A 15719-nucleotide genomic window follows, 5' to 3' on the forward strand; every position below is an offset into this window, starting at 1 on the left:
CTGTGGAGCATTGGGATGCTATACTAGTGTACCACATAACTGAAAAACTGGATAGTGATTCACGAGAACAATGGTAGCTATCAATTAACTCAAACGAACTTCCAACTTTCGTAGACTTATCGCAGTTTCTCAACCAGAGATCGCGCGCCCTCGCGGCTTCCGCGACAAGCAAATCAAATAAACCTCAGGCTCATAAATCGGCAAGTTCGTCCGGAAAGAGCAGGACAGTGGCGTATCATGCTTCGGCAGATGTGACATGTGTTAAGTGTGTTCTGCAGCACGCGCTGCATAAATGCAAGGACTTCATTCAAATGTCAGTAGATGACAGACTTCCTTTGTAAAAGGTAAGCTTTTGTGTTTCAATTGCCTAAAAGGAACACATAAACTTGCTCAGTGTAAATCAGGTGGGTGTCATCGCTGTAGAAAACTGCATCATACTTTACTACATTTTGACAGGAAGCCCGAAGGTGATTCTTCCTCTCAGTGCGCTCAAGATGTGTCGTCCCACGTAGCAGCTGATGGGGGAACAATGACAACTGTTCTTCCTCAAGTGTTGCTGTCCACAGCAGTGGTAAAGGTTAGAAACAACAGAAGGCAATTTCAATCTTTTCGAGCGTTACTTGACTGTGCATCAGAGGTAAGTTTTGTATCTGAACGGTGTGCTCAAGCGCTGGGACTCCCAAGACGTAGTGCAAATATAACTATTTCGGGAATAGCTTCCAGTAGTGCATGCAATTCACGTGCAGTTGTAGATCTTGCTTTTAAATCAAGATACAATAACGATGAATATTCAACAACAGCAGTGGTAGTGAGAAAAGTGACCGGAGATATGCCTAGACAGGCTTTCACTAGGGCTAATGAGTGGGTCCATATCAAGGATTTAGATCTGGCTGATCCGGAGTTCTACAAAACAAGTGGTGTGGACATACTACTCGGTGCGGACGTGTTTCCATTACTTGTCCAAGGAGGCAAACGCATAGGCCCTCAAGGTGCACCCATCGCATTGGAAACGGCACTGGGTTGGGTGTTATCGGGGAAAGTGAATTGCAGTGGTTCATCGGCAGTGTCCGCCTTTCATGTGTGCTGTGATCTAGATGTCTCATTGAGGCGATTGTGGGAAATCGAAGAAGTACCGTTTTTGCGTCCCTTAACAGTAGAAGAAAGGGAATGTGAAGAACATTTTGCAGTGACGCATCGAAGAGTTAATGGTCGATATGAAGTTAGCCTACCGTTTAAGACCAATCATTCTGACCTTGGCTATTCTCGTGATATAGCAGTAAAACGACTCCATCAACAAGAGAGAAAGTTTGTACGGTGGCCTGGCTATCAGGAACAATATTGCAGATTTATGGCAGAATATTTAGAACTCGGTCACATGGAACCTATTTCGCCAAGTGAAGACAGTGTGTCCCCAACAACAAGTTGCTACCTTCCTCACCATGCCGTTTTAAAGGAGAGTAGCACAACTACTAAACTGCGTGTAGTGTTCGATGCTAGTGCAAAAACCACGACAGGTGTGTCACTGAATGAAACTCTCATGGTTGGTCCAAGATTGCAAGAGGATCTCACGTCTATTGTGCTGCGTTTCCGAACTCACCCGGTGGCCCTATGTGCAGACGCAAAAATGATGTTCAGGCAAATTCGCGTGAAGCAAGAAGACGCAAACTTTCAACGCATTGTGTGGAGATCGGATCCGAAACAGCCTATTCAAGACTACAGGTTGCTCACAGTCACATATGGAACCGCATGTGCACCATTCTTAGCAACAAAATGTCTCCAGCAGCTGGCCGTCGACGAAGGACACAACTTCCCATTAGCATCTCCAGCTGTACTTAACGATTTCTATATGGATGATTGTCTGACTGGGAGTAGCTCGGTGACAGAAGCAATTCACCTACAGTCACAACTAGTACAACTGTTAGAAAAGGGAGGGTTTGAATTGCGTAAGTGGGCGAGTAATGAACCAAGTGTTTTAGAGTTCATTCCAAGCCATTTAAGAGAAACAAACGCGATAGATCCTTGGGACGATAATGATGCTATCAAGGCATTAGGAGTGCAGTGGTGTCCGTCTCAAGATACATTCTGCTTCAAAATCACCGTGCCAAAGACTCGTCATAGTGTTACGAAGAGACAGTTATTGTCTGACTTGGCCAAACTATTTGATCCATTGGGGTGGCTAGCTCCTACTACCATAAAGGCCAAACTTCTCATGCAGGAGATTTGGAAGCTAGGAATTGGCTGGGATGACCCTCTTCCAAGCAATATCATCAAACAATGGCATGACTATTGCGATGAACTTCCACTGCTGCAGGAAGTGAGAATCCAAAGATGTGCCATTCCACACGATACAAGGGAAGTCCATCTCGTTGGGTTCTGTGACGCGTCAGAGGCTGCGTATGCTGCTGTAGTGTATGTGAGATGTGTGCGTAGTGACGGAAGCATTGCTGTGAACATGCTAAGTGCAAAAACAAAGGTGACCCCTATCAAAAGACAAACACTGCCACGTCTTGAACTATGTGCCGCAGTGCTCCTGGTGAAAGTATTGGACTTTGTGTCTCAATCCCTTAAAGTCGAAATAGTCAGCACGAGTGCCTATTCTGATTCGACGGTAGCCCTTGCTTGGATTGCGTCATGCCCAAGTAGATGGAAGACATTCGTAGCAAATCGAGTAAGTGAAGTGCAACAACGAAGTAACATCAAGTGGTATCACGTGAACAGTGAGACTAATCCTGCAGACTGTGCGAGTCGTGGTGTTAGACCGTCCAAGCTGATCAATCATCGATTGTGGTGGACAGGTCCAGAATGGTTAGCAGCAGAAATAGTGCCAGCTGTAGAGGTTAACGATGAGACCTCAGATGCAGTGATTGTTGAACAAAAGACGTCGGTTGCTACCATGCACGCCAAGCTAGATATTAATCTTCTCTCAAACTACTCTTCGGTAGCAAGATTAAACCGTGTGACAGCTTGGTGCAAACGATTCATAAATAATTCAAGGAGTAAACCTGACGCAAGGCTACACGGACCCTTGACGGCGAGTGAGTTAGATGAAGCATTGTCTTGCTGGATTCGGTTGGTACAAGAGGATGAATTTTCTCTAGAGTTGAAATGTCTTAAGGAAAACGGTGACGTACCAGCACAATGTAAATTATTTTGTCTGCATCCATTCATAGACAATAAAGGTCTGCTTAGGGTAGGAGGAAGGCTGCAAAGGGCACAATTAGACTTTGACGAGAAGCATCCTATTCTACTGCCACGGAAACATACTTTAACCGAACTCATTGTGCGTGACGAACATGTAAAAAATTTACATGCTGGTCCACAGCTACTTCTGTCAGTTATTCGACAGAAGTACTGGATACTAAGAGGAAGAGATGTAGTGCGCCAGATCGTGAGACAGTGTATAACCTGCCACAGATTCTCTCGAGCTAATACAACTCAGCTCATGGGGCAATTGCCCGCTGGACGTGTAACTCCAAGTAGGCCGTTTAACCAGTGTGGGGTAGATTACACTGGTCCAGTGTTGTTGAAGAACACAAAGGGGAGGTCAGCCAAGACATATAAGGGTTATATTGCATTGTTTGTATGCTTCAGTACAAAGGCCGTGCATATTGAACTAGTGACCGAAGCATCTACTTCAGCCTTTCTCGCTGCGCTTAAACGTTTCGTGGCGCGTAGAGGGAAGCCAAGTGACATATACAGTGACTGCGGAACAAACTTTGTAGGTGCAAACCGTGAGCTGAAGGATCTTTTGACAATAGTGACGCCGACAGGAGTTTCAAATTCAACAAGTGATTATTTGAGCTCACTTGGAATCCAGTGGCATTTCAACCCTCCAGCCTCACCCCATTTTGGGGGATTGTGGGAATCCAACATCAAGTCGATGAAGTATCATTTGAAACGCATTTTGAAGAATGCAGTGCTGACATATGAAGAGATGATAACTGTGCTAATTTAGGTGGAAGGATGTCTTAATTCGCGACCATTAACTCCCATGTCAGCTGATCCTAGTGATCTTAGGGCCCTCACACCCGGTCATTTTTTAACTGGCGACGCATTGTTAGCTCCACCACAAGAGGATTTCATAGGTACAAAGGTGAATCGTCTCACAAGATGGCAACTGACTCAACAACTAACGCAACACTTTTGGAGACGGTGGTCTTCCGAGTATTTGTCGCAACTTCAACGAAGACCAAAATGGTGCAAAGAAACTGTCAACTTCAAACCAAATGACATGGTGATCCTTCGCGAGAGCAACCAACCCCCACAACTGTGGAAACTTGGCAGGATCGTTGAGACTCACCCAGGAAAAGATGGTCTCGTGCGTACGGTGACAGTGAAAATATCTGACGGACTCTACAAGAGGCCGATAGTGAAGTTGTCCCTATTGCCTTTCGACGAAAGGGAGACATCAACAGTTCAATCTGAAGACAAGTAATTGATCATTTAGTATGTTTATTCTAACATTTAATTGATTTAATTGCGTAGTATTGTAACTTTAGTATTTTTATTTCATCTATTGTCAATATTAAGATCTTCGATACTGGGATTTGTGTTGAAATATGGATATTTCAAGGTGGGCAGCGTATGTTGAGTGTATTTTTTTTCTTTTACAAAATGTTAAGTCTGAACAGCTAACGAAACAGAATACATATCAGGCTATGGTCAGTGTCCTTGGCTCCCTTCGCTCTCGGAGGGTGGCCTTTTTCTCCCCCTTTTTGTAGAAAATGAACATGAGCCGCCACGAAGGGCAGTGTGTGTGTGTGTTTTTTAGACAGTCGAAACGTGTGTGGTGGATGTGTCTTGTGTCGAACTATTGTGGTGCAATAAAACATTCAGTGAGAACTTCACATACAGTACATACCTGTGTCCACTAGTGTATATTAAATATTTTGTTAATTAAATTAGCTATATTTTAATCAGGTCACGATTCATTCCTCTAAACAAACAACAAGTAGCGAGGCGCAGGGAAGGTTTAGTAAATAATGGGAAATGCTTTCGTGCATGCATCCCGAACAGCAAGTAAGCTTGAATTGGACATCGTGCTCGTGGGTTTTCTCGAGACACTCCAATTTCCTCCCATTTTCTCCTCCCACTAATTTGGCCATCACAATTCACTTGCTTTAATTATGGTCTCCCTTAACCTAAAAGGCTTAATCGTGGGACATTAAACGCAAATATCACTAAATATCAAAGTGCTAATAACAGTATGTCAGTATTGCCTAAAAGACATGATGAGTTGCAACGCATCTTTGTGTAGGGACAATATGCAAAAAATAAACCAATGTGTTTTTTTTCTGTGGAAAAATATGGTGTTAGTGGACAAAAGCCCCATCCAAAATTTTGAAATTTGACGCCCGAAAATCAAAACGTGGGCCGAATCGAATGCAATTATGCACAGATATTTAGACCCCAAATGAGGGAATGTGTTTCATATTTTCCTTGAAAAAAAGGTTCCGGAAAGCCTTTGATCATGAAATATCAAAATTGCTAATAACAGTATGTCAGAAGTGCTTAAATACCTTCGTGAAGAGTTGCAACGAAACTTTGTGTAGGGACAATACGCAAAAAGGAAACAAATATTGTTTTTTTTTTTATTTTCTGCGGAAAAACTGCAAAAATCCTTACCCAAAATTGTGAAAGTTGTCGCCCTAAAGGCGAGAAGTGTGAAGTGAAGTGAATGTAATTGTGCACAGATATTGTATACATAAAATGAGCCAATATGTGTTTCATATTTTTCTTTAAAAAAGCAAAAAAAAAAATCTTCCAAACCTTTGATTACGAATTATCTAAAGTGCTAATAAGTATACGTCAGAAGTGCCTAAAGAAATGGAGGATTGCAACGAAACTCTTGTACGGACAATATGCAAAAATAAGCAAACATGTGTTTTAAGCTTGTGCAAAGAAACAGTGTTGGGGCCAAGGCCTCTTCCGCATAAAGTAAATATTATCGTAGAAGTACGGGAAGGAGTGGATCGAAGCTATTGAAGTTGTGTGTAGACATTGTATATGTAAAATAAGGCAATTCGTGTTTCCCAACTGTTCCCATGTAATTTATTTCGTAAATATATTGATATCACGAGTTATTGCCTACATCTGTTGACAGTGTGAAATTTACAAGGGGGATGAGAAGGAAATCCTCTTTGGTAATACTGGATGCTACTATAACCAAAAGAAATTACCCCTTATTCCACTTCTATTAAGCGGCGAAAATCTGTTTCCAATATTGGGGGACGGGTAAGACCGATCCCATATTTTTTAAAGCGATGTTCAAAATATTTATGATGTTGAAAACCAATACTGTGAAAGATCAGGGGAGCAGAGTTGTCTTCAACATTGTGAGGTGGGCAGATTTGAGGCTTATTCTGGAGATATAATTTCAACTTTTTTCCCATATGGCAATCGGACACAATTCATCACATTTCTCCCCAAAGAAACACATTTCAAATCGGATTATTGCGGGCACAATCCCTCAATTCCAAGATTGGAGGGGACTTGTCCTCCTCATTCCCCGTGCCATTTGTGCAGTGCTTGTAATACACACACGGTCAACAGATGGTAGACACGAAGCATAAAAATATTTTACACGACTGTGGTAACCATAATATAACTCGTGATATCAATATATTTACGAAATAGATTATATTTTGTTGTCAGTTACCATGAAGTATTGAAAGATTTTACAACTGATTTGAATATTTCTATTGTTTTAATTCATTATAAACATATGGAGAATTAACATTTTATTTGTAGCTACAAGTGGCTGTTCTATTGGTTAAAGCAAAAAACAAAAAAACAAGTAAGTTGGCACCAGCGGCAACCGAACCCGTAACCCTGGGAACGTTAGTCACAAATGCTTCTGACTCTACCACGCCGTCATTTATTAAATTTGCGCTATGTACGACATATGCCGCGGGTGGAAAAATTTAAGACGCTTTTTCTATGCTATATTAGGACATTGCGCTCTCCCAGTTTGCAATATGAACAATTTAAATGTTCACAGTCACCTTGCAAAAAATGGCCCCGATGTTAATTTACCAAAATCTGTTTTCTCCTTGTAAGTGAAAAAAGAACTTCAGGAATTTTTGGATATTGATATTTGTAATTGCAATAATAAAAAGATATGGACATACTTTCGGTGAATCAGAAAAGAAAGTGGGCTAAAGCACTATATGTATATTTTTGTCTTTAATTTAAATTTAAAGTCTCTCGACTATAATATTTTATCATGACAGAAATCAGTGTGTTTCGTCGTTATCGTCAACGTGTGAAATTTGCTTCATAAAGGAGTGATTTTTGACTCTTACTTAACAGAGAGGTCTTAGCGTAGTGCTGTGAGCATTCATTCCGTTATTCAGGGATCCCGGGTTCGATTCTCACTGCGGTAAGTTGTTTTTATATTCATACTTCTGATGTGTAACAAAATGAAAAATGCTCAATATCTTTCGGTCTTACAAGTCAGAGTGTAGACTGCTTTCTTCACAGGGGAAATACTAGCAAACTGACGTCACATTTCTGTCTACAACCTTGATTCGTAATGTGGTGGAATGCTTAGGGCCTCGTATGAGTCATAAATGTGTCTGAAACGATATTTTATCCGAGCAATTATTCCGAACGTCTTCCACTCTTACTCATACTGCTAGAAATAATAATATTTTCGTTCGCGATTTCCAACATTTTCCATATAACCGTTCTACCAAAATTTGTAAATAGGAACTATTCTTTCTTATATTGGTATGTATATTTTGTTAAAATATCAATATAACGCATACATAATCCAAAGTCTTTTAGCCAAAGAAAGTGTGTTACTATGTATCGTGCTGAAGACAAATCCTACTTAGTTTCTGTTTATTCATCCGAAGTTTCGATATTAATTTTGTCCAGGAGCTGACACCTTCTTTCTCACCTATAATTTCCTTTCCTTTCGCTCTTATCCTCTCTCTATCAATATTTCTTATTCTTTCTTTTTCTTTTCCTATCAACTTCAGTACGCTTATTTACATTGCAATAGGACGTAATAATGAAGTCTTAAATTTCCAGTAATAATAATAATAATAATTATTATTATTATTATTATTATTATTATTATTATTATTATTATTATTATTATTATTATTATTATTATTATTATGTTATTAGAATTGTTAGAGGTGTCCTAAAATTAGACAGAACTTACAGATAAATCGGGATTTTGGGAGGGTGTCTGGACCTCCAGGATACACCTCTACCACTACCAAAATTTTAAACCAAATTGTTCCAGTGAAGTTTCATGTAGAAAGTATTCTACTGTACATTTTGAGGGAGATAACTGTAATAAAAATAACTTAATATCACTGAACAGTAAAGCATATACTAAACTATCTTTTAAGATATGCAGAAGTAATTATAAAAGCTTTGCTACAAAAATACTTACACAGACCACTTAACAAAGCAATTTTTACTTAAAGAATGGACATACACTATTTCTAGAATCGAGATAAAACGAGAAATGTTTACGATACCTTTCGTCTCGTCTTCATTTCCATCTCCAAAGCGAGACGACAATTTCAGTTAGCCTTTTCTCGTCTTGAATGTAAAATGTTAACTCTTGTCTCAATTTTGTTCATTTTGTATCAGAAGCGAGATGACAAATTCCTCTTGTCATGAGCAACACTATACAAAACAGAAATATTCTTGACAAATGTTACATTTCTGGTTGTAATGCTATGAACTGAGCGATAATAAGCTCCTAACTTTTAATCTTCTATAAGTTAATAATAATAATTATTATTACTATTTTATTCCTGAAGATTTGATAGTTCAAGTATTGAAACATCCGAGTATTCAAATATCAGAAGAAAATGAAATGTGTGTCATCGCCGATCAATCAGCATCAAAAATTGTAAAGTAAAATAGTGTACTGATCATTCATGTATCCGATTTGATTCGACTACCTTCAAATTACTGATCGAAGCACTTAACCACGATTACTACGCAGCAATTGATTTGTCTTTAGTTTGTTTATGAGTATAAAACACACGCCGTATTTGATTAAAAATAAAGGAGTTTTGTATTTTGTTTTTAAAAAAATCTGTAAAATGGATAATTTAGTGAATACAGTGATATAATGGCCTCCGAGTCAATTACATATCCATGTGTTTTGCCAGTGTATCTATTAACAAGCTACTGTTTCGAACGAACAGAAAAGGCTTTTTATTTAGGTGAGCCGGAACACGTGACGCTTTAGATGAGTGGTTAGAGTTTCAGTTTTGTAATCTTGCGCCCCGGGTTCGATTCCCACCTTCGTCGTTTACCCTTTTTAAAATGTTTCCTTTACAAGGCTGATCTCCAGTTAGATGCTGCTAAATGAAAGGTAATCTCCAGTAAAGAAATTCTGTGATCTTGAAAATAAAGCAAGAAAAATGAATGGAGAAAACGAGTTCCGGATATAATTCTATCAATGGTTCTATACTTATATATATTAACCGTTAATTTCGTGCATTTTTAAGTTGTTGTTTATTTACACTATATGCTCCCCTTTTTTCTTTGTGTTCCAATGTGTAAAATTTCACAAATATTATACAAATCACAAATCCTCAGTTATATTTGGAAGTTAACCGGAAATAGGCCTACTGTAATGCGGATAAGTTTTGCATTACAAATAAATTACCAATAGTTAGCATTTTCAAAAGTTATTTAACAAATAATGAAACTATTTTTTTTCTTTCGAAGTACTATTACGTATGAATCAGTAGCGCCGGAACCTAGAAGCTCACGCCCTCTTAGACACCCAAAATTTTCATTGGGGTTGGGTTCTTCACCCCAAACGAGCCATCCATACTTTTAATTGCTTTGCAGGTAGGATATTGTTAATAGTTTCAAAACTCAGCGCAAAGCTTTGAGTTAGTTAAAAAAAATCCTACCGTATGTACCGCATAATCTACCCGTATATTATTTGATACGCGGATATGTATAGTTTTTTTTTTAAATAAGTAATCTTGTTTATATAATCCTCACTTGAGTTAATTATAAGATTAACTAAGTCCGCCGACTACTATCTTCTCATCAGCGCCTCTAATGTCCGTATATTTTTTCAAGTGGCTGTGTATAGTTTTACATGTGTATCATACAAACAAGAAGTACTGTGAGTACAAGTATTCAAAGACTCCCTTTTGTCATTTCGTAAGCCAGCGTTTCGCTCCACTTCTGCATGAAAACACTCTTTACGAATTGTGTTTTTAACAGTTGGGGACAACTTCACTCTGCTGTGCTAGCTACTACCAGGCATAATTAATCTTGGAGCAGGCGTTAGTTGGGTTGCCTATCTCACGGATTTTGTACACCAAGAATTTCTATGGCTCGCTGTACACTCATTTTTCATAGTGTACCGTCGAGTGAATTAATACAAATTGAATAGAATGTAACATAGGGTTCCATAGTAGAGACAAGAATTGAATATTCTGTTAATTGCAATTCAAAGATTAGATTGAGTAACAATGCATTAAAATGCACTTTATTCCGTTCTACAATTTTCAGGTGATTATTTCTGTCGATAAGTATACAGCGTTCTCTACAAAGTGGCCACCCATTTTGCTTTAAAAGGCCATATTCTGACAAATGTACATTAGGAATGATAGTGCATTGGTTCGAATTAAAAATCACAACCAAAATTTACTTTTGATTTAATTCCAACTGTAGGTAAAAGTGAGGAGCTTTTCAAACAGAAAAGCGTTGCAAGGATTTTTTTATTTAAAAAGACATGAATGTACACAACAAATATTTTGCTTTCACTCGGGCTCTCTTTTTACTATCATATGCAATATTTTTGTTCATCATAGAGGGTCACTACGAAAGTTTTGAGATGTGAAATAACTTACATACCCAAAATCAATTTAACACTTACATTTTCTCAATTTATTCACGATTACACTGTACACACTTTTGCAACCTAGAAAAGCACTTTTGGAAGCAGTGTCGCCAGTCTTTTTCTTCAAGTGCTGAAAGTTCATTCTCGTAAGCCACAACAGTTTCTTCAGGGCTGCAAAATCTCTTCTCACGCATGCGATCTTTGATCCTGGGGAACAGAAAAAATCACACGGGGTCAGGTAATGGCTATACAGCGGATGAATCATAAGTTTGACCTCCGTAGATTCTAAAAACTGAATTTTGATGTTGGCCGTGTGTGCGGACGCGTTGTCTTGATGAAGCAGGACCCCACGTAATCCAGTTCTTGGACGCCGTTCCCTAAGCTTCTGGAACACTTTTGTTAGGCAAACAGTGGTGCACCACTGACCAGCAACAGCCCTTTGTTCTTCAAATGAACAGTTGCAACATGGTCAGATTTGGAGAAGAAAGTTGCGACTATCTTCTTCCCCACACTTCGCGGTCGCTTCACTTTCGTGGGTAGATTTTCGTCTGAAAAGATCCAAACTGTAGACTGACGTTTATTTTCAGGGTCAAATTGATAGATCCAAGTCTCGTCATCAGTAACAATGTCAGAGACGCGTCGAGAATTGCCTCCATCAAATATTGCGAGCATTTCTTCACATCATTCCACACGCATGCGCTTCTGCTGTTCAGTCAAAATGTGAGGCACCCAACGAGATGAAACCTTCCTGAGCCGAAGACGATCATTTTTGTTACTGCTGGCAATCCAATGTTCACTGTAGATTCAATGTTCTTGAAAGTTGTTCGAGGATTTTCTCGAATCATTTGTTCCACAGCAGCAATGTTTTCATCTGACACAGCTGTTGCCGGACGTCCAGCTCTCTCTTCATCTTTAAGCGATGCCCGACCTCTTCTGAATTCACCAAACCACCGAAAAATTATAGCACGAGAAGGAGCAAGGTCCCCAAATGCCCCCTGCAAACGGTCAAGGCTTTGTGTCTCATTCAAACCACTTTTGAAATCGTAAAGGATCATTGCCCAACAATGTTCCCTTTCGAGCTCCATTCTAGACAGCCGAATACTGCTCACATCAACAAACAAGTGAAGGCGATACGGCCACGCCGATAAGCGAGGCGAGTTGAAATTTGCTTCGCTTCTTCGCTCTGGATACCACTACCGAACGCAATTGTTGGAATCCAAATACTGTGCCAAAACAATGCGTATCTCAAAACTTTCGTAGTGACCTTCGTATATCTACTTACAATATAACATAAAAGAATATGTTTAAACATATGATATTATCTTTTTCAGGTTTACCCAGACCACACATAATAAAGGACTTAGTCGCACATGTACTGGGAAGGCCTCCAATTCCAGGTAATGAATCTCTTTTATAATAATTATCATTATCCATACTTTTAATAGTAGCTTTAAAGTGTCAAAAATTTTGTATTAATCCGCAATATTGAATGTAAAAACATTGCAGTATTTTCTATAATGCTCACGTAATATATTTTCTTTACACTCGTACGTTATGACATCACACAATCAACATCTTTAAAATTTTGATTTCAGCAATATTGGAGCCAACACAATTCTTATTTCCCAGAATTCTGAAATGGGGGTCTTTCTCAGACTCCTATTGCGCAGCTGTTCAAACTCATCCTACAGGTTGTAGTGGTATGAAATAGAACCTTCTATATAATCACATCAATAAAAAACAGTAACGCATTTCCAACTGATTATACCAATTACTAGCCTATTGAATTATGGACCTCAGAATATAGTACTATTTTCAATTCATCGTCTTTTATTACTATCAAACAACGATAGTAAAGAAGAAAGCATAGTGATCATGACAAAAGTGAAATTCAGGATTTCAGCGGGTTTATTCGCTTCAGGCTCTTATTTGTTGAAAAAACTATTTATTGTATTCTGTCAATTCTTCTTGGTATATGTGTGTACTTGCCTAGGTATCATACAATTTATTATATCTGAACCAAATTTTTAATATTAGATTCTTCAGGTCGTCAGTTTTAAATTTCGTACTTATCTCCTGAAAGGGGAAGAGTAAAATACGATATACGAAAGTAGCAATACAACTTACTTGTAATAACCAATCATACTTAGCTACATACATTATAAATAGTTTTATTACGAAATATACAATACCTGCCCATACGTAGGAGCAAAAATATGGTACTTGTAGCTCTTAGTAGCAGTACCTAGTACGGCAACCTCTTTTTGTTTTCTGCAAAGTTTAAGTGGCGATTTTGGTTCGATGTCAGGCCAGAAACATCACTTTAATTTGTTGTTAACCTTCCATACGTAGTAGCACTAACGTATTGCTTGTAGCACTGACCAACACTACAGATTACTTTTCCTACAAAGTTTAATCGTACTTTTCGTCAAGCCATAATTGAGGAGTTTGATGCAATAAAAGAGTAAGTCTAAAATATGCCTTTTTAGAAAAACGATATTGAAAATTTAAGTAGTTTTCTTTTTTTTTACTTACATAAAACAATGTAATATGCAGCATTCTTTTTCCAATATTCAGTTGAAATTTTGACAGGAGCCTAAACAAACATGGTAAAAGCCACTTATGCGTTTGATCCAAAAAGGCTGTAACCTCGCTTACGCCGTTATTACATTAAACTTCTCAATTGTACTTTATTTTTTTCAAACAACTATCATACGTAGAAGCACTAACAATGTGCTTGTTAAGCTCAGTACTAATATGTCACTAACGAAAGAGAATGTATTTGTTTTTCTGACCGGTTATTTATAAAAGTGGTAATTTTGGCTTAATATCAAGCTCAAATTCCAACTTTAATTTGTTGATAGTTTTCAATAAGAGTATTAATGTTGTGAGTTTAGCACCATTCACCACTAACGTAGCACTAGAGATGTATACCATTTTCGTTTCCCGCGCACCATTAAATAACAAGCGGTTTTGGTTTAATGTCAAGTTAGAATCTCACATTTATTTTCACATGAATTTTCATACATAGGAGTTCTTACGTTGTACTAGCACTTAGCAAAGTTAACATAACAGTGGTGATTGACACTCTTTTCGTTTCCCACAAAGCTTATTTGTAAAAGTGGTAATCTTGGCTTCCCGTCAAGCCAGAATTTGAACTTTAATTTGTTAATAACTTTTCGCATGTAGAAGCGTTAACGGTGTGCTTATAGTACTAATGGTTGACATCTGTTTGTTTCTCGCAAAGCTTATTTGTAAAAGTGACGATTTTGGCTTCACGTCAAACTAGAACGCATTTTAATTTGTTAATAACTTTCCGAACATAGGAGTACTAACGTTGTACCCGTGACATTAACGAGTACTAACGTCACACTAACGATTGGTATAAGCTTTATGATTTTCAGATGTTGCAAATATTAGTTGATGAATTTCTGACACCTCTATCTTAAATCATCGTAATGCAAAACGCAAAAGCAGCATAAATCTGAAAATATTAGATGACAATTGAATAAATAAAGTTATATTTTTTCTACTCTCCGTTGAAATTATTATGGATAAATTAACAATTCGAAGTTTAAAACGATAAAGGCTACCAGCTTAGGGCAATAACCCTTTTATTTCCATTGTTTTTATAATATCAAATGTAATATAATTATACCGAATGTACTTTAGCAATGTATTGTTTCAAACTTAAAATTAATTTGTATTTCAGGTGTTCCTCCTGCACCGCACGGTATAGGAGCATTAATAAATCGAATAATTGATAAACCTTTCTATCCTGGTAAGACTTTTGATATATTTTAGCAAAAATGGAATACATTAACCAACACAAAAGTAAATATTTTAGTAGAGGTTACAGACATTTATTACCTCAGTTCACACCAATACAGAAACATTGCCAGGAATCAATGCTATGATAAAGTAATTCCAGGATTACATTTTCAATTACCTTTCCTAAGGGAATTCTTCCATTTGTTTTGTACTCTGTAATTGTTCTATAAGTAGTATGAACCTATATATATCTGTGTCTTACAGTTAAGAATATACAAATGAATGAAACTTACGTTGTATTTACTGACCAATCTAGCAGTACTGATTTTGGCTGGAGGCAATGGTGTTGTGTTGACCTTAATTACTGAATAGGCACAGTGGAACAAGGAAGCGGAGATTGTCACTATTTCATTATATATAAACCGTTTTTCAAAGTTGCAGTTTAGATGTTATAAGTGGCGTTATCTGATTCCGCTTAATAAAGAAGACCATAAATTACATAGTTGTTATTGAATGTAGAAATGATTCTCGATACTTGAAGCAATGGAGACGTATTGTTGATAGCAATAGATGCATTGATATTACGAATGGAAGAACAGCACGGCACAATTCACAGTTCACTGAGCTTCTATCGTGCATTAAAGCAGATTTTATAAAAAAAATATTCGATTTCATTATAAAAGAGAAGCAATATGTAAAAGGAAGGAATGATAATTCAATGACTGATAGATTAACTTAGGATTGAGAATTTAAAAAAGAATTTTCCAATTTCGTGAGTTTTTCTTAGAAATTTACAATTTTAAAGGAATTAATAACTTGTGATAAAACATTACTAAACATCTTGATTAATTTTCGTTCAGCACAATAAGTGCATTATTGACGTGTTGATTTCTACAATTTTGTATTAGTAGCATTCAATGATACCACTAGATGTCTCTGTTCTTGTTGTAAGAAAACTATATTCAACTATAATGAGGGATATTTAAAAATGGATTTTACATGCTGTGTCGATGAAGGGTGTCTGTCCTATAACGGAGTGTTTAATATGAAAAAAAACTCGTGAATGGGTACTGTACAGGATTGCACTAACTGGGGTTTTAAATAG

The 15719-nt window shown here is 37.6% G+C and overlaps 1 protein-coding gene across 3 annotated transcripts in view; it reads left to right on the forward strand.

Moving 5' to 3' along the window:
• LOC145662063 (uncharacterized) overlaps positions 1 to 15719 on the forward strand; it is a 209491-nt gene that overhangs the window by 60371 nt on the left and 133401 nt on the right. For all 3 annotated transcript variants that reach the window (XM_081727398.1, XM_081727399.1, XM_081727400.1), the window contains exons 6-7: positions 12175 to 12240; positions 14556 to 14624. In XM_081727398.1, the coding sequence (XP_081583524.1) occupies positions 12175 to 12240; positions 14556 to 14624 (135 nt within the window). The remainder of the gene's footprint in view (positions 1 to 12174; positions 12241 to 14555; positions 14625 to 15719) is intronic.

This window comes from Thermobia domestica, chromosome 10, assembly GCF_964235325.1.
Source record: "Thermobia domestica chromosome 10, izTheDome1.hap1.1, whole genome shotgun sequence".
Taxonomy (NCBI): Eukaryota; Metazoa; Arthropoda; class Insecta; order Zygentoma; family Lepismatidae; genus Thermobia; species Thermobia domestica.